This window comes from Mobula hypostoma, chromosome 7 (genome assembly GCF_963921235.1).
Source record: "Mobula hypostoma chromosome 7, sMobHyp1.1, whole genome shotgun sequence".
NCBI classification, from domain to species: domain Eukaryota; kingdom Metazoa; phylum Chordata; class Chondrichthyes; order Myliobatiformes; family Myliobatidae; genus Mobula; species Mobula hypostoma.
The window spans coordinates 45,665,892-45,692,643 of NC_086103.1; the positions used below are offsets into that span (position 1 = coordinate 45,665,892).

Here is a 26,752-nt window from a genome sequence, read left to right on the forward strand (position 1 = left end):
CACTTAGAATATTGTGCTCAATTGTCTCATTATAGTGTAACACCCTAGGAAAGGTTTCACTGCTAATGTAATGTTTTTTCTGCAGCAGCAGTGTTTGGGTTACAGGGGCGTTTGGAATGTGTGCTGGCCAATGAAAGGAATATTTTTTACTTGTTGTGTGCCTGAGAACAAGGTGATCTGGGTCTTCTGTTCAGCAAGAGATGGAGAGAGAAGATGCCAGAAAGGGGAGGTTGTCGACAGCAAGACCGAGTGGAGCCGGGAGTCAACGAAGCCCAGGGAATGCCATACTAGATCTATTACTAGGTACTGAACCGGGTCAGGTCACAGATCTCTCAGTGGGTGAGCATCTGGGGGACAGTGACCACCACTCGCTGGCCTTTATAATTATCATGGAAAAGGATAGAATCAAAGAGGACAGGAAAATTTTTAATTGGGGAAAGGCAAATTATGAGGCTATAAGGCTAGAACTTGCAGGTGTGAATTGGGATGATGTTTTTGCAGGGAAATGTACTACGGACATGTGGTTGATGTTTAGAGATCTGTTGTGGGATTTTAGGGATAAATTTGTCCCGGTGAGGAAGATAAAGAATGATAGGGTGAAGGAACCATGGGTGACAAGTGAGGTGGAAAATCTAGTCAGGTGGAAGAAGGCAGATTACATGAGGTTTAGGAAGCAAGGATCAGATGGGTCTATTGAGGAATATAGGGAAGCAAGAAAGGAGCTTAAGAAGGGGGCTGAGAAGAGCAAGAAGGGGGCATGAGAAGGCCTTGGTGAGTAGGGTAAAGGAAAACCCCAAGGCATTCTTCAATTATGTGAAGAAAAAAAGGATGACAGGAGTGAAGGCAGGACCAATTAGAGATAAAGGTGGGAAGATGTGCCTGGAGGCTGTGGAAGTGAGCGAGGTCCTCAATGAATACTTCTCTTCGGTATTCACCAATGAGAGGGAACTTGATGATGGTGAGGACAATATGAGTGAGGTTGATGTTCTGGAGCATGTTGATATTAAGGGAGAGGAGGTGTTGGAGTTGTTAAAATACATTAGGACAGATAAGTCCCCGGGGCCTGACGGAATATTCCCCAGGCTGCTCCACGAGGCGAGCGAAGAGATTGCTGAGCCTCTGGCTAGGATCTCTATGTCCTCGTTGTCCACGGGAATGGTACTGGAGGATTAGAGGGAGGTGAATGTTGTTCCCTTGTTCAAAAAAGGTAGTAGGGATAGTCCGGGTAATTATAGACCAGTGAGCCTTACGTCCGTGGTGGGAAAGCTGTTGGAAAAGATTCTTAGAGATAGGCTCTATAGGCATTTACAGAATCATGGTCTGATCCGGGACAGTCAGCATGGCTTTGTGAAGGGCAGATCGTGTCTAACAAGCCTGATAGAGTTCTTTGAGGAGGTGACCAGGAATATAGATGAGGGTAGTGCACTGGATGTGATCTATATGGATTTTAGTAAGGCATTTGACAAGGTTCAACCCGGTAGGCTTATTCAGGAAGTTCGAAGGCATGGGATCCAGGGAAGTTTGGCCAGGTGGATTCAGAATTGGTTTGCCTGCAGAAGGCAGAGGGTGGTGGTGGAGGGAGTACATTCAGATTGGAGGATTGTGACTAGTGGTGTCCCACAAGGATCTGTTCTGGGACCTCTACTTTTCGTGATTTTTATTAACGACCTGGATGTGGGGGTAGAAGGGTGGGTTGGCAAGTTTGCAGATGACACAAAGGTTGGTGGTGTTGTAGATAGTGTAGAGGATTGTCAAAGATTGCAGAGAGACATTGATAGGATGCAGAAATGGGCTGAGAAGTGGCAGATGGAGTTCAACCCGGAGAAGTGTGAGGTGGTACACTTTGGAAGGACAAACTCCAAGGCAGAGTACAAAGTAAATGGCAGGATACTTGGTAGTGTGGAGGAGCAGAGGGATCACGGGGATCAAGCATTGGAAAAGGTACAGAGGAGATTTACCAGGATGCTGCCTGGTAAAGGCAGAAAGTATGCATTATGATCAGAGATTAAGGGAGCTAGGGCTTTACTCTTTGGAGAGAAGGAGGATGGGAGGAGACATGATAGAGGTGTACAAGATCATAAGAGGAATAGATAGAGTGGATAGCCAGCGCCTCTTCCCCAGGGCACCACTACTCAATACAAGAGGACATGGCTTTAAGGTATGGGGTGGGAAGTTCAAGGGGGATATTACAGGAAGGTTTTTTACTCAGAGAGTGGTTGGTGCATGGAATGCACTGCCCGAGTCAGTGGTGGAAGCAGATACACTAATGAAGTTTAAGAGACTACTAGAAAGGTACATGGAGGAATCTAACGTGGGGGCTTATATGAGAGGCAGGGTTTGAGGGCCGGCACAACATTGTGGACCGAAGGGCCTGTACTGTGCTGTACTATTCTATGTTCTATGAAATCAATGAAGGACCAACAGAAGGGAAACCGTGAGCTCCAACATGTGCACATTAGACTATTTCATTAAAATGGGCCCCTTTCTTTTTGTTTTCTTTACTAACCCTTTAGTCAAATTAAGAATTATAAAGCTAAATCTTTTAATTGCATATGGTGTACCATCTGTTATTTCGTTGTACTGATTTATAACGGGGGAACCGATCACACAGCATCCACACAAACAATGAGGTTTTGCACCACAGATTCCACACATTTAGCGGGGCCAGAGACTGTCTTCCCTATTCTAACACCACCGGCCAAACCCAATGGTTACAATGGGAAGGATGGAGTTTTAGAGAAGCTGCAGAGGAGATTTATCAGGATGCTGCCTTGATTAGAGAACATACCTTATGAGGAAAGACTGAATGAGCTAGGACTTTATCTTTGGAGTGAAAGAGGATGAGAGATAACTTGATAGACACGTTTAAGATTGTGAGGGGCACAGATAGAGTGGACAGCCAGCACCCTTTCCCTTGGTCAGTACCAGCAACCATCTGTTTTAAGGTGAGTAGAGGAAAAAGTGTATGGGAGAAGTCAAAAGTAGTACGTGTGCACACACACACACACACACACACACACACACACACACGCCTAGAACACACACACACACACGCCTAGAACACCACTACAGGAGGTGGCAGAAACTGATACATGAAGGACAATGAATGGACTTTTAGATAGTCACATGGGTGTAAGAAAAATGGAGGGCTATGTTGAAAGGAAGGGCAAGATTAATCATAGACTAGATTCATGTATATGTTAGCATAACATTGTGGGCAGAAGGGTCTGCAATGTGCTACACTGCTTTATGCTCTAGGTTCTAGACAGTAGTTTAGCCCTTCAAGAAAAGTTAATACCCTAATTTCTTTCTTCTTAAAAATACAGATATACACCCCACAGACAGCAACTTGCTTCATTCCTTGCCAAAGTGATTACTATTAATCTAGAGGCCAAGCTGGAAGTATTTGCACCACGTTTAGCTGTGGAAAAACACAGGACAAAACCAATTCCATTTTCTTTATATAGATATAGATATACACACACACACACACATACACACACATATACACACATACAAAAACTAAATTCTAGCAAAGCAAATTCCAGGAAAACAAATCAATTGATATGAATCTACAAAAGGTCAGGATGAGGTAGTCATATTCTCTTTCATGATTAATCAATATTGCAGCATACTGCCTAAGAATTTGCCTCAACATAAGAGTAGTTTATTCAACACGAAGAATCAAATCTGGGAATTTACTGATCTCTATGACTTTTCTTCTAAAAGTACACTCGGAGCATTTTTTTATCTTTCATTTGTTTAAAGTTATTAAAAAGGCACACATTCTCAGAAAACCCATGCAAAGATTAAGCAAGCATTAGAGACACAGATGCTTGAATCACAACAAATTCTTTTAATCTAATTAGAATGCTAATTTTCAGCAAAGATTCAAATTTAACATTAAAATCTGGTAAATACTGAGCAGTTCTGACTCGTGACAGATGAGCCACACACATTGTACTAGAGGCTCAGTTTAAAAAACAGAAATTGCTAAAAGTGTCCATTCTTCAGTTCTAAAGTACATGGACGTTCTTGTTCCATTTGGATAAAGTAAGTTAAAGTGCCAACTTTAGACATGGTTTTACAATGGAAAAACAACTGTATTTTAAAAGAGCAAACTTTGAAATTTGTGATGTCTGGCACAAAATGTTCAACAAATTCATTGTAAAATTGTTCACATCATCTGGCTTCAACACCGATCTAAAACCCATGCAGAGAGTGAGCGATCACAGAGTTGGAGACAGTTCCTTGTGAACTTTACACTCAAGTTTTAAAAAAGTGAGTGGGGACCAGTGGGACAACGTCTGTGGAGCAGGAGATCGCAAAGTTGAGGGCTGCATCTTGGTAGATCAAATGTAAAGAGGCAGTTGGTAAGTAGAGGGATCTTGGGGTCCAGGTTCATAGTTCCCTGAAAGTGGTTACACAGGTTGGAAGGGTGCATGCTTGCCTTTATTAGTCAAGACAATGATTTCAAAAGTCAGGAACTTATATTGCAGTTTTACAGAAGTCTAATCAGGGCTGCATCTGGAGTACTGCATACAGTTCTAGTCACCCTATTATAGTAGTCCGTGAGCCAGTAGGGTTCGTTGGTACCATCTGAGGGGAATAATGTTCATAGTGATTTTTGGCAAGGTATACATCTCTAGAGTTAGAAAATATATGATAGCATTGCACCAGTGGTAGCTTTATTACTTCAAATAAGTGAACACTTTTTGTACATATTCCATATTAACATCAGTACAGCAGAAAATGTTACCCCACCCCCCAAAAGGTAAAAAACCTCATTTGGAGAGATTGCTGGTTTTATCAATGTCATGATATTTTCCATATTGTATCAAATCAAAACAATCTTAAGCTTTTGTCATAGCATATAGAACTACAGTACAATAATTCAAATGTGGGGTTCCACATGGCCATAACCTAGGCCCCATTTGGTTGCAAAATGAATATATTTAATCAAAAACTGCTTTCCATACTTTCATAACCTATCAATAATCATAATAATTTTCCGAGTCTTCCACGTCTTCATCTGAACTTTCCACACTCTGAGGTGGATGCCTGGTTCTCACAGTCTGCCAGTCTACACACATCAGGACACCTGAGGCCATTTGCAACACACATACATCTTGGGAGTGAACATTTTTTTGGACAGTTACAGGCCAGTAGATCCAGAACGGCATCGGGTGCCGGCTGGCCTTCCATCCAGTGCACCATCAACTGTTCAGCTTCCTCTTCTCTCTCCATCTTCCATCCCCTACCAACAGGGGTTGGCACTTGTGGGTCCTTCTCCAAACATCATCTTCATATACCAGCATGGTAGTTGGCTCGCTGTGCATGTTTTGTTAAGCAGTCCTTGCATGGTGGGAGTTGATGACTTTTGATTTCACCTTTTTTAGCACAGAAAAGGTGATATCTGAGCTCATTGACCTTGGTGGTCCATGCTTTTGGGTCATACAGGAGACATGTAAATGCCTCCAGTTTGTCATCAGTTCTGGGGAGAGGTCCCATTCCTGACCCAACTCTAAGAATGTGGCCTGAGTTTCCCTGTTGCTGGTCAAAAGTCTTAGGGCTTTGCTTCCCTTTGCCTGCAAAAGCGCCTACAGTGTCACATCCTGTATATGCGTGCAACCCAATGACAGCCCTACAAAGCTCTATGCCAACAGTGGCAGCAACCTTCCTGATGTCTACAAGCCTTGTATGGGTTCTAGTGCCACACTTCTAGAACAATGGGGCCTTAATCTTGTCACAAAATGCTAAAGACATCTGTGTCTTCTGAGCAGATCACTACAGATTGGTATCCCTCTCTTGTGGCATGGGCAGCATGGAGAAGTAGGCAGCCATCTGCTTCTTCTTGTTTACACAGAAGAGCTGACACCTCCTCACTGTCGAGATGTGATTTTGTAACATCTGTCATTCACAGTTGCATATAGAATCTTCTCCTGTAGCTTTGCTCTATACTCCGCCTTCCTCCATTCATGGACTATGAAGCTAATGAGACTAGTTTTGTTACTGACTTTGGTCAGGAAGCTCCTCCACTGCCTCACCATCTGTGTGCCTGTGATACCTTGCAGCTCATGACCAGTCTCTTCACCTCGTAGAGATCTTTCACTGTTCTTGATAGAGTTCTCCTTGTACGTGTCGAACACATCTATTCTGCTACTCTTGACTGCCTTCCCTCAGAGCCATACCCAGAATTGTTGTGGCAACACCTCTGAAAGTAGCCTGATCCCTTTTCACTCTTTGGACCAAGTTCATTCCATCAACCACTGTAGCAGAGTTTTCTGGGAGTTGCTCTTCTACTGCTACATTTCTCTGCAAGGTTGTGGCTAAAGTAGCTTTATTTGTCTTTCTCAGCAATCCTCCAGGTGTGGACAGGGCCCAGGGCAATGGTCCAAGGGGATGAGAAAGGATATTCTCCATACGTAGACTGCGCCGTTGTGCCATCACTATGATGCATCCAAACAAAGATCTCTCTGCTTTCAAGATGATCGCCCTCCCATTTGATTTCACTTCTCTCTTCTTACACATATCACTGAACGTTTTCAGCTTGTTGGTTTTCATTGGGTCATGAAATTTCTTTGCTGATGGGTCTTCCTCTAGTCTCTCATCCTTGAAGGTTGCATAGCATTGCTCACCAATCTCATATACCTTCATCAGGTCGGAGGCAATGTCCTTGGGGGCTGCCTTTGCTGCAGAGATGCTAATGAAGTCCCGCTTCTCTGCAAATGGGTTGACCCATTCGTGTATGAGGCTAACCACTGCTGAAACTGCTTCCTCATCTTTCTGCATTCTTGGCCGCTGTAGCTCGCATGACAAAGCGCTGATTTGTTGCCTTGCATCATCTCCCTTAACTGTCCCAGGAATGCACTGCGGTGCTCAGCTGTTATGTAGTAACGCTTGACAGCTCCAGCATTCAGGCTGAACTGTGATGTGCCTCCAGGAGTCTATGTGTCTTTGTTCACTGTGGCTTCAATAGCCTGGTCCACAGGGATCTGCCCAAAGGGGTTGTTACTTGACAGCTGCACTGAGAATTGGCCTGTCTTGAAGGCCTCATACACAGAAGGATTCTTCTCTGGGAGGTTCATTATCTGAGCAAAGTAAGGGGACAGGTACCTGGCATAATTCATCTTATCATAGGCAAAGCACCATGGGATCATGGTTCTTATAGCATGGAGGTGCAACTCCCAGTCCCCCTCACAGAAAGCTACCACTGCTGCAATGCTATCACATATTTTCTAGCACTAAGTGTGTATACCTTGCCAAAAATCACTCTAAGAATTATTCCCCCCAGATGGTACCGGTGGCTCAAATTTGGGGTCCTGGCTCACAACTAGAGGGAGGATGTCGAGCTTTGGAGGGGTGCAGAAGAGGTTTACCACAATGCTGACTCGATTAGAGGGCATGTGTTATAGCAAGCGGTTGGACAAACCAGAGCTGTTTTATCTAGAAAGGTGGAGGCTATGGGGGATCTGTAAGAGATTCATAAGATTATTAGAACCATAGTTGGAGTAGACAGACAGTATTTTTTCCCCCAGGGTTGAAATGTCTAATACCAGAGGGCATGCCATAAGACCATAAGACATAGGCATGCCATAAGACCATAAGACATAGGAGCAGAATTAGGCCATATGGTCCATCGTCTGTTCCATCATTCCATCACAGTTGATTTATTATTCCACTCAACCCCATTCTCCTGCCTTGTCCCTGTAATCTTCGATGCCCTGACTAATTAAGAACCTATCAACCTCCACTTTAAACATATTCAATGATTTAACTTCCACAGCTGTCAGTGGCAATGAAATTCACAGATTCCCTACCCTCTGGCTAAAGAATTCCTCCTCATTTCTATTTTAAATGGGCATCTCTTTATTCTGAGGTTATCCTTCTGGTGCTATACTTGGCCACAATAGGAGACATCCTCTCCACATCCACTCTATATATGCCTTTTGAATATTTGATAGGTTTCAATAAGATCGCCCCACATTCTTCTAAACTCCAGTGAGCACAGGCCCAGAGCCATCAAATACTCCACACACATTAACATTTTCATTCACAGAATCACTCTCATGAGCCACCCCTGGCTACTCAACCTTTCCCCTGTAGAAATCAAGGTGAGAGGAGGTAATTTCAAAGGAGGTGTGAGGGGCAACACACACACACCCCCGGGATGTTTCAGAGATGTTCAGATAGGCACACAAATGTGAGAAATATGGAAGGATATGGACATTGTGTAGGCAGAAAAGATTAGTGTAGTTGGCCATTTGATTGCTAATTTAATTGGTTCAGCACAACATCGAGGGCCAAATGGCCTGTTCCTGGCTTGACTGTTTTCTATTCTATGTTCTGGAACATTGCTTTAATTTATTTTCTCAACTGGTCCATGAAACCCTGATGACAGATGGTAGATATTGCAACTAACCACTGAAAAGTTTTTATGTTACCAAATAAAGAACTGAATAATGCAAATAAAGGACTTTTGGGTTGTCACGTTTTATGCAGCATTTTAACATTGAATAAGATTTAAGTTTTATAAGTACATTTAAATTCTGTTAATTTGTATTTTGCAATACAGTTTAAATAAAATGTATGAGTGCTTTATTAGAATCAGTACAATATATGCACAGTCAATAGAAACCAATTAAAATTTAAGCTTTTCTGGTCTATCTACTGTATTTCCTTATCATATGGAATCAGAAAAAACACGCCATGCCATTCAGAAGGGAACTTAACTTAAGCAATATTTAAAAATTAAGTAGATCAGTCTACAAATAAAATGTTACACTTACTAGAAAGCATCCAGTACAGCAGAAAGATTCCTTGAAGTCCACTTTTCTTTCTTTTGGAATCCTACTTTGACCAGGAATCTAAGGAGGAACTTCAGGAGATCGCAGTTAACAGCTGGAAACTCATCCAAGAAGCATTTCAACTTCCTAAGTTCATCCTCAATATTCCCTAAAAAAAAAAGTAAATAGCACAAAGTTTTAATGAAAATACTTCATTTATATTATTAGCAATATGTTCTCTAAAGGACTTATGATTACAATGTTTCAAAAGAAAAATATTCTTAAAAGAATAAGTTTCAATATTTTCAAACCAAATTCCAGTGCCTTACAAAATCAAAATAATCCATTATATTTGCTCTGTTTGTATTTTTAGAATAAGCTAAAGTGCTTATAAAAAGTATTCAACCCACCATCCCCCTGAAAGTTTTCATTTTTATTGTTCTACAACATTGAATCAGTGGATTTAATTTGCCTTTTTTGAAACTTATCAACAGGAAAAAAACCTAATTTGTGTCAAAATGAAAACAGATCTCTACAAAGCGATCTAAATTAATTACAAATATAAAACACAAAATAATTGATTGCATTCTTTACATTCATCAGTACTGAAAGAAAGGGAACAGAAGCCAGAATCAGGTGGGGGAGGGGAAGGAGTTCAACCCAGCAAGTGATAGGTGAAATCAGGTGGGGGGGGGGGGTAGAGGACGGAGCATGAAGTAAGCAGCTGGGAAGGGTCATGTGGAAGAAGTAAAGCACTGAGGAAAGAATATAAGAGAAGATAGTGGACCATGGAAGGGAAAGAGGAGGAGAACCAGAGAGGTAATGGACAGGTGAGGAGAAGAGAAGGAGTGGGAGGATAACCAGAATGGGGAATGGAAAAGAGTCATGGAGGGAGGAGGAAAGAAATAACGATATTCACACAATCTTCAATATTCACACAATCAGTCTGAAGGCTACCTAGACAGAAAGAGGTTTTACTCCTCCAACCCGAGTTTTGCCTCTTCGTGGCTGTAAAGGTGACCACAGACAGACACGTCAGCATGGTAATGAGAAGTCGGACTGAAATGGTAGCCACTGGGAGCTCTTACCTTTTACAGCAGACAAAGCAAAAGTGCTAACCAATGTATAAGTAGGCCACACCAGCAGCACTAGACCCCAAGAGATTTGCAGGTGAAGTGTCCCCTCACCTGGAAGGACTGTTTGGGGCCCTGAATGGAGGTGAGAGAGGAGGTACAAAGACAAATGCTACACCTCCTCCCTCACTAAAGCAAATTTATTATCAAAGTATTTATATAATCACCATATACTACCCCGAGATTAATTTTCTTTTGTGCATTCATGGTAGATTCGAAGTACAATGGAATCAACTAAAGAACTACAAAGACAGACTAACAATATGCAAATGATGACAAACTGTGCAAATACAAAAAATATAAATAATTATTGAACACAACTTGTAGAACCCTTGAAAGAAAGTCCTTAGATTGTGGAATCATTTAGTATTGAAGTCAGTGAAGTTATCCACGTGGCTTCTCAATTAGAAAACAGTTACCGGAAGTAGCAGAAATAAAAGCACAACACTCAACAGGTCAACAGCATACAAGGAAAGTAAAATAAGCCTAACTTCCAATAGCAGAAAAGGAAGGGTGCGAGGAATCGCTTTGATAGGGCCACACCATAAGTGTTAATACAGCACACTGTGCTTGTCAATGTTGTGTTATGAGTTGCAGAGAAAAAATTAAGCATCGGACGGGTAGGCAAATAAAGTGCAAGGTAAACTGGGAGATCAATAACTCATTTCTCACTACACGAGAGGTCCAATTAATACTATTAAAATATCCATAGATAACCTTGCACAGTGAACACCAAGTTTTAAAATAAATGAATATTTTAACATCAATAATGAGGTGCTGGTTGCATTAAGAACCATTTTTTTTTAAATCAAGCCTCAATGACTGACAATTCAAAAAGACCTTTCAAGCAAATTATGCTGTTAAACAAGAATAACTCCCTGTATTAAGGAAAAATGTTAGCTTTCCTTTGTTTAGCAGAAAAGCAGGAAACACTAGATTGTTGTGCCTTTACATATGGGGCATTCCATCAGCGGTTTTGCAATGTGACTTGGGTTGGAAATCTGCTTTCATTCCATAATAAAAATCATACACCACTTACCCAAGTACATTGCTCATTGTCTGCAAACATGAGCAGAGAAATATTTCTTTACAATTTGCATCATTAAACCTGACCATGCTTTGGCTTTAAATGCACATATTTTCATTCCCACATAAAATCAGACCAATTTAAGCCTTTGAAAATGTTGGCTTGTTTAACATTATTAGCTTTTTATGTTACAGAGTATCACATTTGCAAATAAACAAAAAATAATGCAAGGTCAAAAATAGTCATGTGACAGAATCACAGACTATGTTTACAGTGGTGCTGGAAATTTTGTGAACCCAGTAGAATTTTCTCATTTTCTGCACAAGTATGAACTAAAATGTGATCAGATCTTCACACAAGTCCTAAAGCAAGATAGAGAACCCAATTACTTGTTCATTTATTTACTGAGCAAAATTATCCAATTTGTTGGAAAATGTATGTGAACCTCCGGGGTGATGCCTTCTAAAAAGTTATTTGGAGTCAGGTGTTCCAATCAATGAAATGAGATTGGAAGTGTGGGTTGTAGAGGTGCCCTGCCCTATATAAAAAAAAGACAAGGTCAGGTTACTGACAGAGTCTGCTCTTCTCAAGAAAGATCTGTTCATGTGCACCATACCTTAATCAAAACAACTTTCAGAGGACCTCAGAAGAATTGTAGAGATGTAATAAGCATTTCTAAAGACCCGAGTGTTCATCAGTCCACAGCAAGCAAAATTATCTACAAATGAAGGAAACTCAGTACTGTTGCTACTCTCCCTAGGAGTGGGCATCCTTCAAAGATCAAACCAGAGCACAATGTGCAATGCTGAATGAGGTGAAAAAGAACCGAAGGGCAACATCAAAAGATCTGCAGAAATCTCTAGAACTTGATAAAGTCTGTCATGTAGTCACTGTAAGAAAAACACTGAACTAGAATGGGTTCACGGAAGGACACCGCATACGAAACCACTGCTCGCCAAAAAAAAATGTTTGCAAAAGATCACCTGGATGTTCAACAACACTTCTGGGGCAATGCTCTGTGGACAGATGAGACAAAAGATGAACTAGTTAGCAGAAATACATATTGCTATGTTTGGAGGAAAAAGGGCACTGCACACCAACACCAAAACCTCATCCCAAATGTGAAGCATGATGGAAGGAGCATCATGGTTTGGGGCTGCTTTGCTGGTTTGGGGCTGCTTTGCTGCCTTGGGGCCTGGACAGCTTGTAATCATTGAGGGAACAAGGAATTCAAAATTGTTTCAAGACATTTTTTAGGAGAATGTCAGGCGAGCAGTCCGTCACCCAAAGCTTAGTACAAGTTAGATAATGAAACAAGACAATGATCCAAAAGACAAGAGTAAGTCAACAGAATGGCTTAAAAAGAAGAAAATTCATGTTTTGGAATGGCCGAGTCAAAGTCCTGACCTTAGTTCTATAGAAATGTTGCGGATGGACCTGAAGCAAGCACTTTATGCAACGAAGCCCACCAACATCTCAGAGTTTTGTAAGGAGGAATGGCCTAAAATTCCTCCAAGTAGATGTGCAGGACTGATCAACAGTTACAGGAAACATTTAGTTGAAGTTATTGCTGTACAAGGGGATCATACCAGCAACTGAAAGCAAAGATTCACATATTTATTTGGGTTCTCTATCTAATTTTAGGACTTGCGTGAAAATCTGATCATATTTTAAGTCATATTTATGCAGAAATAGAGAAAATTCTACAGGCTCACAAACTTTCTAGAACCACTGTATCTAACGGATAACTTTGTCTCTATATTTCATTAATCACATGCATTTTCACAATACAATCTTTGCAGACTATAGACCATCAAGTAAATAAATGAGTTGTGTTTTTTTTACAGAAGTTGATTTTATCATGGTAAATATGCTTCCACAGTAAAGAATATAAAGAATGGGAACATAAGCTGTTAAGAAACTGATAAGAAAAATTACAAAGAGTGGGATGAGACAGGAAACTAGGTCTAATTTTCACAGGAATATGTATATAAATTTTGCACCTTTAAATTTATTATTATTGGAACTCAATCATATGAGTAGCTGTCCATAAACCAGAGATGACCTGTAGAAAAGTCAGTGGTTCATTATATTTCTATTTCTAGCTTCAACACCACAGAAAAAAGCTTTGTAAACTGCAATACTCTGTAGTCAATGCACATTTTTATATCTCAAAGCTATTTTGCAACCAAAGGCATCTTTCTCAAAATGAATGCAATATTTCATAGCAATTATTAGCAATTCATATTTCTACAGTAATTAGCAGTGATTTTCATTCAGGGCAAATATTTCTCCGCCCACCCCAGATTATACACGAATGTAAAACTAGTGTGTTGAAATCAAACTACATATAGTGCGCAAAAAAAAAACACAGCACAGTAAAACTCCAATAATCCAACACCAGCAGGACTTTGGTAGTGCTGGGCTGGCAGATTATTAATAAAATAGAACGTCACTCATTAGTATGCAATCTACTTTCAATGCACCTTTCTAAAGAAAACATTCAAAGTTCAAAGAATCTATACAATATATAACCTTGAGATTCATCTTCTTACCAGGCAGCCACAAAACAAAAAAAACCCAAAAGCGCCTATTAAAAAAGATTGTCAAACACGCAGCGTGTAAAGAAAACAAAAAACAAATCATGCAAACTAAAAAAGCCAGCAAATAGCATTCAGGACTAAGTCCACAAAGACTTCACAGACCCTCAGTTCAGTGCAGAGTGGAGCAGTGCGCTGAACTGGCCTATTCTTCGCCCCAGACCCTAACACCTGACCTTTTCAATCTACCCCGGTGCCTACATCGCAGTCTAAACATCAGGTTCAGTTACTTCAATGGGCTCTGGGGCCTGGACCCCGCCACCTCAAATTTGGTCTGTATCCGACCTTTCCAACTGAGCCCAGCGCTTAGATGATCAACCAAACATAGGGTTCAGTTACTTCGAGACACTCTTGGGCCCTGGTCCCCACCTCCTCAATTTGGTCTGAATACAACCTTTCCAATTTGGCCTGGCACTTAAATCAAATGAACCTTGGGTCTTCTTCATTCTCGGCGACAGCCCATTGCCTCTCTTTGCCTCGGTTCTGCCACATCAAATTGCCTCAAAGTCCGAAAGGAAGTTACAAGTTATTGTTTGCAACGATTGTTTACCAGAAAAAGTGATTTACAAAATGTTTAGTTCTTTTCTTTGTTTCATTGACCACTAGCCAGAGTAACTGAGATTCACCAGTGCCATCTTAAACCAGAAGTGTACTGTAGTTATAGCGTAGCATTGTAAATTTTAAGTTTGCCTGAAGCAATAGAAATCAGGCCTCAATAAGCCAGATGCCAAATCTGACAGATTGTTACTGTACTTTAGTTTTATTGTACTTTCACAAAATCATACAACACACCATTCTCTAACAACCAACAAAAGCTGTAGGATCCTTTCCTCAATACTGAAGTTCAAAGTTCGGAGTAAATGTATCAAAGTACCTATAGTGCATGTCACCATATACATCTAAGATTCATTTTCTTGTGGACATACTCAACAAATCTATAGAATAGAAACTGTAACATAATCAAAATCATTGAATGACGACCAAGCTAAGGCCTTCATCAGAGTGCAAAAGACAACAAACTGTACCATGCAAAAAGAAGAAACAATAATATAAATAAATAAGCACTAAATATCAAGAACATGAGACGAAGTCCTTGAAAGCAAATCCACTGGGTTGTGGGAACACTTCAATGATGGAGCAAGTGAAGTTATCCTCTTTGTTAACAGCCTCATAATTGAGGGGTAGTAACTGTTCTGAAACCTAAGGCTTTTGTTCCTTCTTCTTGATGGTAGTAGCTAGAAGAGAAGATATCCTGGGTGGGGGTGGGGGGGGGGCAGAGCAGGAAGGTCCCAGATAATGGATGCTGCTTTTTCGCAACTGCATTTCATGTAGATGTGCTCAATGGTTGGGAGGGCTCTACCAGTGATGGACTGGGCCATATCCACTACTTTTTGTAGACTTTTCTGTTGAAGGGCATTGGTGTTTCCATATCAGGCTGTGATGCAGCCAGTCAATATTCTCTCCACTACACACCTATAGACGTTTGTCAAAATTCCACAAACTCCTAAGGAAGTAGAGGCACTGCCATGCTTTCTTCATATTTGCACCTATGTGCTGGGTCCTGGACAGGTCCTCTGAAATAATAACACCTAGGAATTTAAAGTTGCTAACCCTCTCCAACTCTGATCCTCCAATGAGGACTGGCTCATAGGCCTCTGGTTTCCTTCTCCTGAAGTCTATAATCAGTTCCTTGGTCTTGCTGACATTGAGTGAAAGGTTATTGATATGTCACCACTCAACCAGATTTTCAATCTCCCTCCTATATACTGATTCATCACTACCTTTGAGATGGCCTACAACAGTGGTGTCATCAGCAAACTTGAATTTAGCATTGGTGCTGTGCTTAGCCATACAGTCATAAGTGTAAAGAAAGTAGAGCTAAGCACACAGCTTTGTGGTGCATCTGTGCTGATGGAGATCACGGAAGAGATGTGAGGAAATCCAGGATCCAATTGCACAAGGAGGTATTGAGGCCAGAGTCTTGGAACTTATTGATTAGTTTTGAGGGGATGATGGTATTGAATGCTGAGCTACAGTCGACAAAGATGCATACATCAGGTTGCTCTTTACTGTCTGGAAGTTCCAGGATTGAGTGACGAGCCAGTGAGATGGCATCTGCTGTGGGCCTCTTGCTCCCACAGGCAAATTGGAGCACAGTCACTTCTCAGGAAGAAGTTGATATGTTTCATCACCACCCTCTCAAAACACTTCATCCATGTGGATGCAAGGCTACTGGGCGATAGTCATTGAGGCAGGTCACCACACTCTTCGAGGAAACTGGTACAACTGAAGCCTGCTTGAAGTGTTTGAAGCAGGTAGGTACCACACACTGCCAAAGCAAAGGTCTTTAGTACATGGCCAGCCCATCCCATCCCACTCCACCCCGGCCAGATGCTTTTCGTGGATTCACCCTTCTGAAGGAATCCCACACCTCGGTTTCAGAACTTGAAATTATAGGATCATCAGGGGATGTGGGAGTTCGTGATGGCTCTTTCATGCTTTGGCGGTCAAAGCAGGCACAGAAGGCACTGAGCTCATCTAGAAGCGAAGCCTTACGGTCTCCCATATTGATTTAACTTCTTAAGTGACAGTATTCAAGCCCTGTCACAACTGTCGAGCATCCTTTATTGATTCAAATTTGGTCTGCCATTTCCTCCGCACCCATAAGATGGCTTTCTGGAATTTATGTTTCAATCTCCTGAAACTTTCTTGGTTACCAGATTTGAAGACCTCTGATCTGCCTCTCAGCAGATTTTGGTTAACATGGTTCATCCAGGGCTTCAGACTGGGGAAGACTCTGAATGATTTTGTGAGGACACTCATCAACAGCTGTTTTAATAAAGTCTGTTACAACCATGGTGTGTTCATTCAGATCCCTAAATGAGTACTTGAACACAGCCCAGTCCACTGACTCAAAGCAATCCTGTAGCTGCTCCGCAGCTTCACGTGACCACCTCTTTTTTGTCGCAATCTCTGAAGGCTCTTTAGCCTCTCCCTGCATGCAGGTAGAAGGGGAGCCAAGTGATCCGATTTACCAAAATGCAATCTGGGCAAAGAACAGTAAGCCTTCGTGTTTTTGATCGCTGTATCTGGCATGTCCGGAGAAAGCCATGTTTCAATCAAGCATACAATGGAACAGATTCTCAGTTCTCTTTAATACATCAGTCTTGCTGGCAGGTCTTCAATCTTGTTCTCCACTGACTGCACACTTACCAACAAGGTACTGGGTAGAGAAGGTCTCATCCCTCTGCTTTTCAGCCTGGCATGGCATCCCCCATTCCTGCCTCACTTTCAGCCAGGGTGATGAGCCTTCAAATACTTAAAGGTGCCATGCCTGCTTGGTCAGCTGAGTCCTCCAGTTAATCGTGAGATCTGAAGATCATTCAATTGATTTAAAAGTCCACTGCTTGAGGAAAAGTTTCACTGCAATCTGCAGCATGTGAGTAGATCAAAAGAGGTATATGTAAAAGATTTTTTGGAACAGTATTCTGCAACCCACAGAATGTCACCAATGATCACCGGCGCCACCTTCAATCAGCTTTAAAAAGACTGGCTGTTCTAAACTATCTTAAAATTTCACCTAACATATTCCTCCACAATATCTATACATTACTAAAATTCTCATACTGTTTATCGGTTTGTCTGTTTGTACCCTTAAATTAGCCCAAACGGTGCATTAAAGCGGCAACACGAGGAATTCTGCAGATGCTGGAAATTCAAGCAACACACATCAAATTTGCTGGTGAACGCAGCAGGCCAGGCAGCATGTCTAGGAAGAGGTACAGTCGACGTTTTGGGCCGAGACCGACTGTACCTCTTCCTAGAGATGCTGCCTGGCCTGCTGCGTTCACCAGCAAATTTGATGTGTATCATTAAAGCGGCACTTTGTTCTGACTAAATGGACTTAAAATGCACTAACTTACAGAATGCATGCAAAAGTCAGTGTTATATTCATATAAAATTGCTCAAATGTCGACAGGCCCCGATTCCAGCTTTCATGGAAACCGCAATGCGACACCACAACACGTGCGCATGGCCAGCCTCAGCAGCGCCTCACGATGCTCACAGCAGCGACACCAACCACACTAAAAGGGCAGGGCAGCTGTATTTCAAGCGGTCACATTCTGCTAATCACCATCAGTGTGTGCAGGATTGGGACAGATCCAACTGCGACCCGTCAATAAGAGGTAATTAAATTTTATTGTAATGAAGTACTTTGAAACACCCATCAAACCGTTTGCTGCAGTCAAATGACAGTGATGACTATTTCACATCCATTTAGGAGAGACCAACCACATCATCAAGAGAATTCAGCATCCTGGAGGCTTTGGTGTTACTGCTTCATATCTTCTACCCAGCATTAAGGTAAAAAAAATGGTCAGCCTAATTATACCACTTGGAAAGAGAAGGGGGACATTATGGTCAAGAGATTACGCCAAACGTCGCCGGGAAGTGGCAAGGAGAGGGAGAGAACAAGAATCGGATGAGGCCAGGGCCGCACGACTCCAGGATCAAAGAGTCAGGACAAAAAAGATGAGAGAAGAAGAGACAGAGGAGGAAAGGCATGCATGTCTCCAAAATGACAACAGTAGGCACAGAAGGAGGAGAGAACAAGAATCGGATCAGGCCAGGGCCGAGACCTCAAGATTATGACAGATTCGTGCAAGCAGAAATACCAGACCTTAATGAAGATCCAGAGCTGCATGAATTGGTCTTGAAGCACATGATGCATGGTCCGTATTACACCACCAAATCAGGGTGTTGGCAAAATGGTACATGCAGTAAGAGGTACCCAAAGTCATTCATTGAGCATACAAGGTGTGGGGATGCCGTGGACCGGACTCTTCGTGATGTATGCGGCAAGAATGAGGCCTTCGGGGGTATTTTAACCATTTGCTGTGGCGATTTCCGTCAGCTCCTAGCAGTTGTGAAACGAGGAAATGATGCTGATGTGGAGAATTCATGCATTAAAAAATCCTACTTATGGAGAAGCTTCATCAAGTTTCAATTGAAGAGAAACATGCGATTGAGTGAGGGAGAAGGATGATATTCTGAGTTCTTATTGGATGTTGGAGAAGACAAGATTAGAAAAATGAAAACGATGAAATCGAATTACCTGAAGATATGATTCTGCCAGTAAAAACTATGGAAGAATGTATTGATTTCATCTACCCGACATTTGACAATCCTGTAGAACTGTTCTCGAGGAATTCTATCTTGGTTCCACTCAATGAAATGATGCGAAAAATAAACTTCACATGCATTAGACGCTTCCCTAGAATGATGAAAGAATACTGTTCCTTCAATGCCATAAGTGAAGGAGCTAACGCCACTCATTTTCCAACAGAATTCCTTGATTCGGTCGAACTCTCTGGATTGTCACCACATAAACTGGAATTGAAGAGGGGATCTCCCATCATTTCAAAGAGGAACTTGGATCCACCAAGGCTTTGCAATGGAACAATGGTGGAAGAACTGCATGACAATCTCATCGTAGCAAAGATAAACATTGGTGCGTTCAAAAATGACATTGTCGTGATCCCAAGAATTACTCTCAGTTTATCAAAAGGGGAAGATGTCCCTCTTCAGCGAAGCCAGTTCCCGATACAGTCATGCTTTGCTATGACTACACATAAGGTGCAAGGCCAAACCATGGAGAATGTGTTGACTTATCTGGAGAAACCGGTATTCCAACATGGTCAGCTGTATGTGGCTTTAAGCCAGGGAAAAAGAAATGAAAAAGAAATGAAAATGTTAAGAGTATTCTTGAAAGGTGGCAGATCAACCAGAAATGTTGTCATCAAAAGTGTCCTTCGTTAAACGAGGAGCTATATTTGTCTTGCTACGTGTCTTTCTTCTTTAATTCCAAAGCAAAGTGATAGCAATAGCATTCAGGGAAATTTAACGTCCATTCTGATCACATCAAACTGCATTACCTTTCTCTCAAAGGGTGCCCCAGCGGGTCACCCGGTTGTCTGGTGATTTACCATTAATGGAGGCCCACTAAGGCATTCTTGCTATTGTTATTCATAAGAACTCCAACATTTGTGTTACTGGTTAATGGCTTAATGCTACCCGGCGAAGGAAAGGAGTTCTTCCTCACATCTTCCCTCAGCCAAAAGGTAAGGCCATTTTTGCTTATATGAAAAGTAAAGTTCATGAGTAGAGATTTTTTTTAATAGTTTAATCATTCAAGATAAGTAAACTTTTGATTTCACTATCTTCAGAAATGAAGTCTTTTAAATGAAGCCATTTAATTAAATTTTATAAGCAGCACTGCAAATATGAAGTGCATGAAAATTCAAAATGAAAAGATGACTTACTCCCTGAGAATTCAAAAAGAAAAATTTTATCAAATTTGGAATAAATGGATTGAATATATAACCCCAAGGCAAGCAGACTTTAGATGACTCTCCTAATGATTTCTACTGCTCTTCTCATCAACCCAGTAATATTGCTAATGGTCTAAATGTTTACTATTTTTGATTTTCTTTTCTTTTTTTTTTGAAAATGGAGAATTAACACAAGTAAAGGAAAAGATTTGGTGAAAGGGATAAAAAATGATAAAATTAAGTAAATAAGTTCATAGGGATTGGATAACTATGTTTGGGGGTAGAAGCAAACATGAACAAGTTAGGATATAAACACCTACAATGGTTGTTACATAGGCTTACATACAGCGTTTTGGACCAGAGAAATGGTCCAGAAGAGATATATGGAAATTATTATTAATCCACTATTATTACTATTTTTCTTAACAACTAATATCATTACTTAGCCTAATAGATTAGAATTTCAACTGCACATAATTATCTATTTAAGTGTCTATTTTTTTTAAGTCATAATGTGTACTTAGGAATGTATAAATAATTATAGTTTTATACATATACAAAGAAAAATGTAAAAGGTTATACATGTGAAAAAGTTCATGATACTTATGAATTCCTTATCCAAATAAAAATAAAAAATTTAAAAAAAAAGAAAATTCAAAATGAATCTTTAAACAAATATATCATAGAACACAATAAACTGCTGCCAGATCAGATTTCCATAAAGACTAGAAGATGGTCATGTTTTCCCTGACAATCCTTTGAATGACAGCAACTCATTATCCCCGAGGCAATTTCAAAGAGAATAAAAAGCATTCTTTCTCAAATGAATTAAAATGGGGCTTCGGCAACAGTTGAACTATTTAGTGCATAAGATGCATTGACAAGGAAAACCCAGGCTTGCTTCCTAGCTTGTTCCTAAGGAACAAGAGTGGGAATATGGCAAATATTTTCAGTTTAGGAATTACAAAGGGAGGAAAAATTTACAAATTAAACATTTCATCTCACCTCGGTGAATGTTAACAAATAAATGACTAAACTGGACAATATTCCTGTAGCTAAAAAGGCAACTGAGTAGTACATTTAATAGTTGCCCAACCATACAATTTCTGGAAAAGAATGAAGACACTCTAATGCACCAGAATTGTAGCATTTTAAAACAAAATGGTAAATTCATACAAAGCAATTTTTCAATTTGAGTACTTCCCTGGGAGATTCAAAAGGCGAAATCATACAAAAAAAGAGCAAGCTAACATACGATGTATCAGCAAAGAGAATCCAAGAAAAATTGGTGAAATAATCTATTCATAGGTAAAAGGTACAAACAAAACCAAGAGTTCAGTAAACTCTTCAAGTTTCCAGCGGGGTACAGGACCCATTGCAGTTTGCCTATCACCACCAGTAGGCTCTTCACACAGCCTTAGACCACCTGGACAATACAAACCTATGACAGGATGATGTTCATCAACTATAGCTCAGCATTTAACATCATCATTCACACAATCCTAATTGAGAAGTTACAGATCCTGGGCCTTTGTACCTCCCTCTGCAACTGGATCTTCAACTTCCTAATCGGAAGACCACAATCTGTACGGATTGGTAATAATATCTCCTCCTCACTGACAATCAACACTGGTGCAACCTCAGGGGTGTGTGCTTAGCCCACTGCTATACTCTCTCTATATACCCAAATCTGTGTGGCTAGGCATGGCTCAAATACCATCTATAAATTTGCTGATGATACAACTATTGTTGGTAGAATCTCAGGTGGTGACAAGAGGGCGTACAGGAGCAAGATATGCCAACTAGTGGGGTGATGTCGCAGCAACAACCTTGCACTCAACGTCAGTAAGACAGAAGAGCTGATTGTGGACATCAGGAAGGGCAAGATGAAGGAACACACGCCAATCCTCATAAAGGGTTCAGAAGTGGAGAGAGTGAACAGTTTCAAGTTCCTGATTGTCAAGAGCTCTAAGGACCTAACCTAGTCGCAACATATCGATGCAGTTAAGGCAAGAGAGCAAATATACTTTATTAGGAGTTTGAAGAGATTTGGTACGTCAACAAATACACTCAAGAACTTCTATAAATGTACTATGGAGGCTGCATCACTGCACAGGACCAAAAGAAGCTGCAGAGTGTTCTAAGTTTAGTCAGCTCCATCTTGGGTACTCGCCTACAAAGTACCCAGGACATCTTCAAGGAGCGATGGCTTGGAAAGGCAGTGTCCATTATTAAGGACCTCCAGCGCCCAGGGCATGCCCTTTTCTCACTGTTACCATCAGGTAGGAGGTACAGAAGCCTGAAGGCACACACTGAGTGAGTCAGGAACAGCTCCTTCCCCTCTGCCCTCCAGTTCCCAAATGGATACTGAACCCATGAACACTACCTCACTTTTTTGATATATATTATTTGTTTTTTGCACAATTTTTAATCTATTCAATATACATATACTGCAATTGATTTACTTATTAATATATTTTTTCTTCTTCTACATTATGTATTGTATTGAACTGCTACTGCTAAGTTAACAAATCTCACAACACATGCCAGTGATAATAAACCTGATTCTGAGGTATCCCTAATCAATGCTCGGCTTGTTCGTCATAGAATGTGTTTAGCCTCCAAAGAAATCACCACGGAATGCAACCTCATGAACTTATGGCTGATGTCTTTGCCCTGGCATCTCAAAAGGAAGGCTAAAGACCAGAGAAGCCTTGACTTCTCTTTATTTATGACTTTGAGTCATTGCATAATGTGGTGAACATCTTCACTGTAGAGGTAAGTGAAAAATGATCTAGTGCTTCCCCAGCGCAAATGACGAATAAACTCTTCTCTGGCTTCCAGCTGGGTACAGATATCTGGGGAAGGGTACAAGACCATTTCAAAAGCACTGAACATACCTCAGAGCTCAGTGCAGTCCATTCTGAAAAAGTGAAAAAAATATGAAACCATAGCCACACTGCCTAAGTCAGGGTACCCCTCTAAACTTAGTTGCCAGAGGAGAATGGCATTTGTAATAGAGACTACAGTGACACCAACAATCATAAATCAGTGGCTGCAAATGGAGATGGAAGTCATGGCTCCATAATTACAAATGCCATGCACATAAAGAGCATTTATGGAAGAATGACCAGAAAGAAGCCCTGGCATACCCTTAGAAGTGGAAGAAGGTCTTGTGGTTGGATGAGACAAGTTGAACTTTCTAGCCTCAGCACCAAGCTGCACGTATGGCGTAAATCTACCACTGCACATCAGCCAGGTAACAACACCCCTATTGTAAAACTAAGTGAAGGTAGGATCATACTTTTGAGATGCTTTTCAACAACAGGGACTGGAAATCTGGTCAGGACTGATAGAAAGAAGAGTGCTGCTAAATACAAAGATCCTGGGAAAAACCCTGTTAGCTTCTGGCATAAAAGTTTAAACTGGGGGAAGTTCATCTTTCAGCAGGAAAGCTGATGCATTTGAGCAGTCCAGTCAGAACCCTGACCTTAATCCAATCGAACATCTCTGGCACGACTTCAAGACTGCTGCCCTCTGATGCACCCCAACTAACCTGTCACAGCTTTAGCAATTTTGCGAAGAGGAATGGACAAATATTGCTCCACCACATTGCACAAAACGAATAGAGACTTATTCAAAAAGACTACTACCTATAATAGCTACGAGAGGTGGTTCAATTAAGTATTGAGCCAAGGGGGATGAATACTTTAAGTGCTGACATTTCAGTTTATAAAGTTTTAGTTTTTCCACACTTTACAATTTTCTGTCTTTTTGGGCTGTACAGTGGGGGAAAAAGAATCATGTGATTCAGAAATAAAAATTCTCAGTTAAGTGATAGGTGCTGATACTTTTACAAGACACTGTAGCTCTGAGGACTTGTTGGAAAATTTCACTGAACAGGACACTTAGAGAGGTATATTTGCAAATTCTAGTTAATAATTAATGAGCTAATTAGCAGTAGCCAATAAAAAGTTAGGCTCAACTGGGGCAGTAATTGGTGCTCTTGGAGCGGTGAGCCAGTGGCAGTTGGAGCAAAGGTCTGAGCCTGCTGTTGGGAGTTTTCCTTAAGGCAGAAAGGGGATTAGAGATGGCAGGAAGCAACAGTAAATTGGAGGTAGTATTGGGTGATTGGAGTTATGTGGAAGGCAAATGGCAGGTTTCTGGGAAGTGGAAAAATCAGTGGCCAATTGAAGAGTGTAGTGGTTTATCATCTAGTGATCAAAGTAGTAGAAGACAGGATATAAGTAAAAGGAATGAAGCACAAGGTTTTGTTGAGTTTTGACTGTGTAGCTACTTTTGATATCAATCCAATTAGACTAACAGCATTTGAAAAAAAGCATTAGGCGATACTATGAGCACAAAACCTATGGGGATGGGGGAACAAAATATTTTGCAAAGGTAGTAAGCAATGTGAGAAAGCTTTGGGGTTAAAAGCTGTGGGAAGAAGGAAAGTGACTCCAAGGAATATTATTGAATGAAAGTGGCTTTGGGGAGCAATCTCTGGAGTGCCTCTAGATCAGGGGTTCCCCCACCTGGGGTCCAAGGACCTCTTACTTGGTCCATGGCATAAAAAATATTGGGAACCTGCTCTTGATGTATCCATGCACCAAGTTGAAAATAATTTAGTTGGAGGAAAATTTGTGGATGCAAAACGTTTAACAGGATTTCGTGGTGGAGTTAGTGAACTGAGGATTATAGTGGTCAACAGCATTGATAAAATTTAAGTTTGATGAAAAAAAAGTTGTTGAATACGGTTAGTTTAGGTTATATAGTTCGAGTATGTGCCACAGAGATGTTTTCAATGCCAGAAATTTGGTATAGCAGCTGTGTATAAGGGTGAAAAAAGTGGCATATTAGATGTGCTGGAGAACATACCTCTGCTTGTGCAGGGTGTCCTGTATACAAGAAAGCTGTGGAAGTGCAGCGTGCTTGGGTAGAAATGGCCATATCATATACAGAGGCTCTGCAGAAAGTACAGAAGACAGTGTCAATGGTACTTATTAATATTCAGAATACAGACAGTTTAAAGAGAGCATGCAAAGTGCATGATAGTATAACAAGGAATTCTGATTGTTGATAAACTCAAGTTTGTCACTTTCATGGCAAATGCAGTAAATGTAGAGCACAAACTAAAAGGAGAACAAAAAAATTATATTAAAAGCTGCAGAAAAACATCAAGAAATAAAACTTGACCCTATAAGTTATTAATGATGCCTTACAGGGAGGAGTAAATAATATTTAGACTTCAAAGAAGGGTTATTAATGATGTTCTAATCTTACAATGCAATGCTATAAGCCTGTTAGCTGATGGTCAAGAATTTAAGAAACTGATTGAAGATTTACCAAATAAACCTAATGTTATATATGTACAGGAAGCCTGGTTGAAATCTTGTCTAAGTTTTAAGATACAAGGTTAGGCTGATACAAGACGCAGATGCAAACAGAAAATGGCTAACAGAGGAGGAGTGGTTGCCTTTGTCAAAAATGGGAAAGAACACAGTTTTGAAGATTGAGGTTGTTTTGAGTCAATTCTGGTTGGAATTTGGGGAAAGAATAGTAAAGTACAGATAATAAATTTTCATTATCCTTGTCAAAGGTTAACTCCTGTTGAATCAGAGAGGAGGGTGGAAATCAGAAAAATAAAAGATTATATGGTATGGGGATTTTAATGTTTGTAGTACTACATGGGGTTGCAGTGACAAATTTGAATGGGACAGTGGTGGAAAACGTTCTGGAAGAACAGTAGATGGTGTGCTTGAATGATGGCAGGCGTAGAAGGATAAATCTATTTGGCTACACTTCCTGCTATAGTCCTTACACTGGTATCTAAGTGTCTATAACTGTGAAGTGTACAATGATACAGCAGTGGGGAGTGATTTCTCCATTATCAGGACAATGGGAATAGATGTGTATCAGAGGAAAGGTTCTCATATCCCCAAATGGAATTTTAAAAAGGCAAATTGCATTATACAGTTGCAAGAAAAAGTTTAAGAACCCTTTGCAATTACCTGGATTTCTGCATTAATTACTCATAAAAGGTGGTCTGATCTTCATCTATATCACAATAATAGACAAACACCATCTGTCTAAGCTAATAACACACAAACAATTGTACTTTACATGTTTTTTGAACACATCGTTTAATCATTCACAGTCCAGGCTGGAAAAAGTATCTGAACCCTTGGATTTACTAACTGGTAGGACCTCCATTAGCAGTAATAACCTCCATCAAATGTTTCCTGTAGCTGCTGTTCAAACTTGCACAATGGTGAGGAGGAATTTTAGACCATTCCTCCATACAAAACTGTTTCAATCCCTCAATATTTCCAGGATAACTTGCATGAACAGCCCCCTTCAAGTCATACCACAGCATCTCAATTGGGTTAAGGTCAGGACTCTGACTTGGCCATTCCAAAACACAAAGTTTCTTCATTTTAAAAACATTCTGTTGTTGATTTACTCATGCCTCGGATCACTGTCTTGTTGTATCATCCAACTTCAATTAAGCTTCAGGTGACAGACTGCTACCCTGACACTTTTGTCACTTAAACAAATACATCACCCTTCCTCACCAGCAGTCTTAAACCCTAGATAAAGTTCAAGCACTGACATTATGTTGTGGTGCTATTCAATCATTCTCAATTTCGGCATTACTGGTAGAAATAGGTGAAGCAGCTTTACATCTACGCAGGTTACAGTTAGCAATGGTTTATTGAGTTCAGGTAAGTTGGCAGCATTGCTTGAACGTTGGGAACACTGTACTCACAAGGCCTCCAGTTTTGGGTGGACGTGAAATAAATAGGCACAAAACCTTGGTGTTTAATGCAGATTGTGGTCCCAGGGTACCCTTTTCTGTCACTCGTTCACAGTT

At 40.7% G+C, this 26,752-nt stretch overlaps 1 protein-coding gene across 1 annotated transcript in view; it reads right to left on the reverse strand.

The window, feature by feature from the left end:
* Positions 1-16,112, reverse strand: part of LOC134349897 (protein FAM13B-like) — a 115,546-nt gene extending 99,434 nt beyond the window's left edge. Inside the window, exons 1-2 of the mRNA XM_063054859.1 lie at positions 15,929-16,112; positions 8,790-8,955 (exon numbers count right to left, since the gene is read on the reverse strand). Coding sequence (XP_062910929.1) covers positions 8,790-8,955; positions 15,929-16,112 — 350 coding nt within the window. The remainder of the gene's footprint in view (positions 1-8,789; positions 8,956-15,928) is intronic.
* Positions 16,113-26,752: the final 10,640 nt, after the last annotated feature.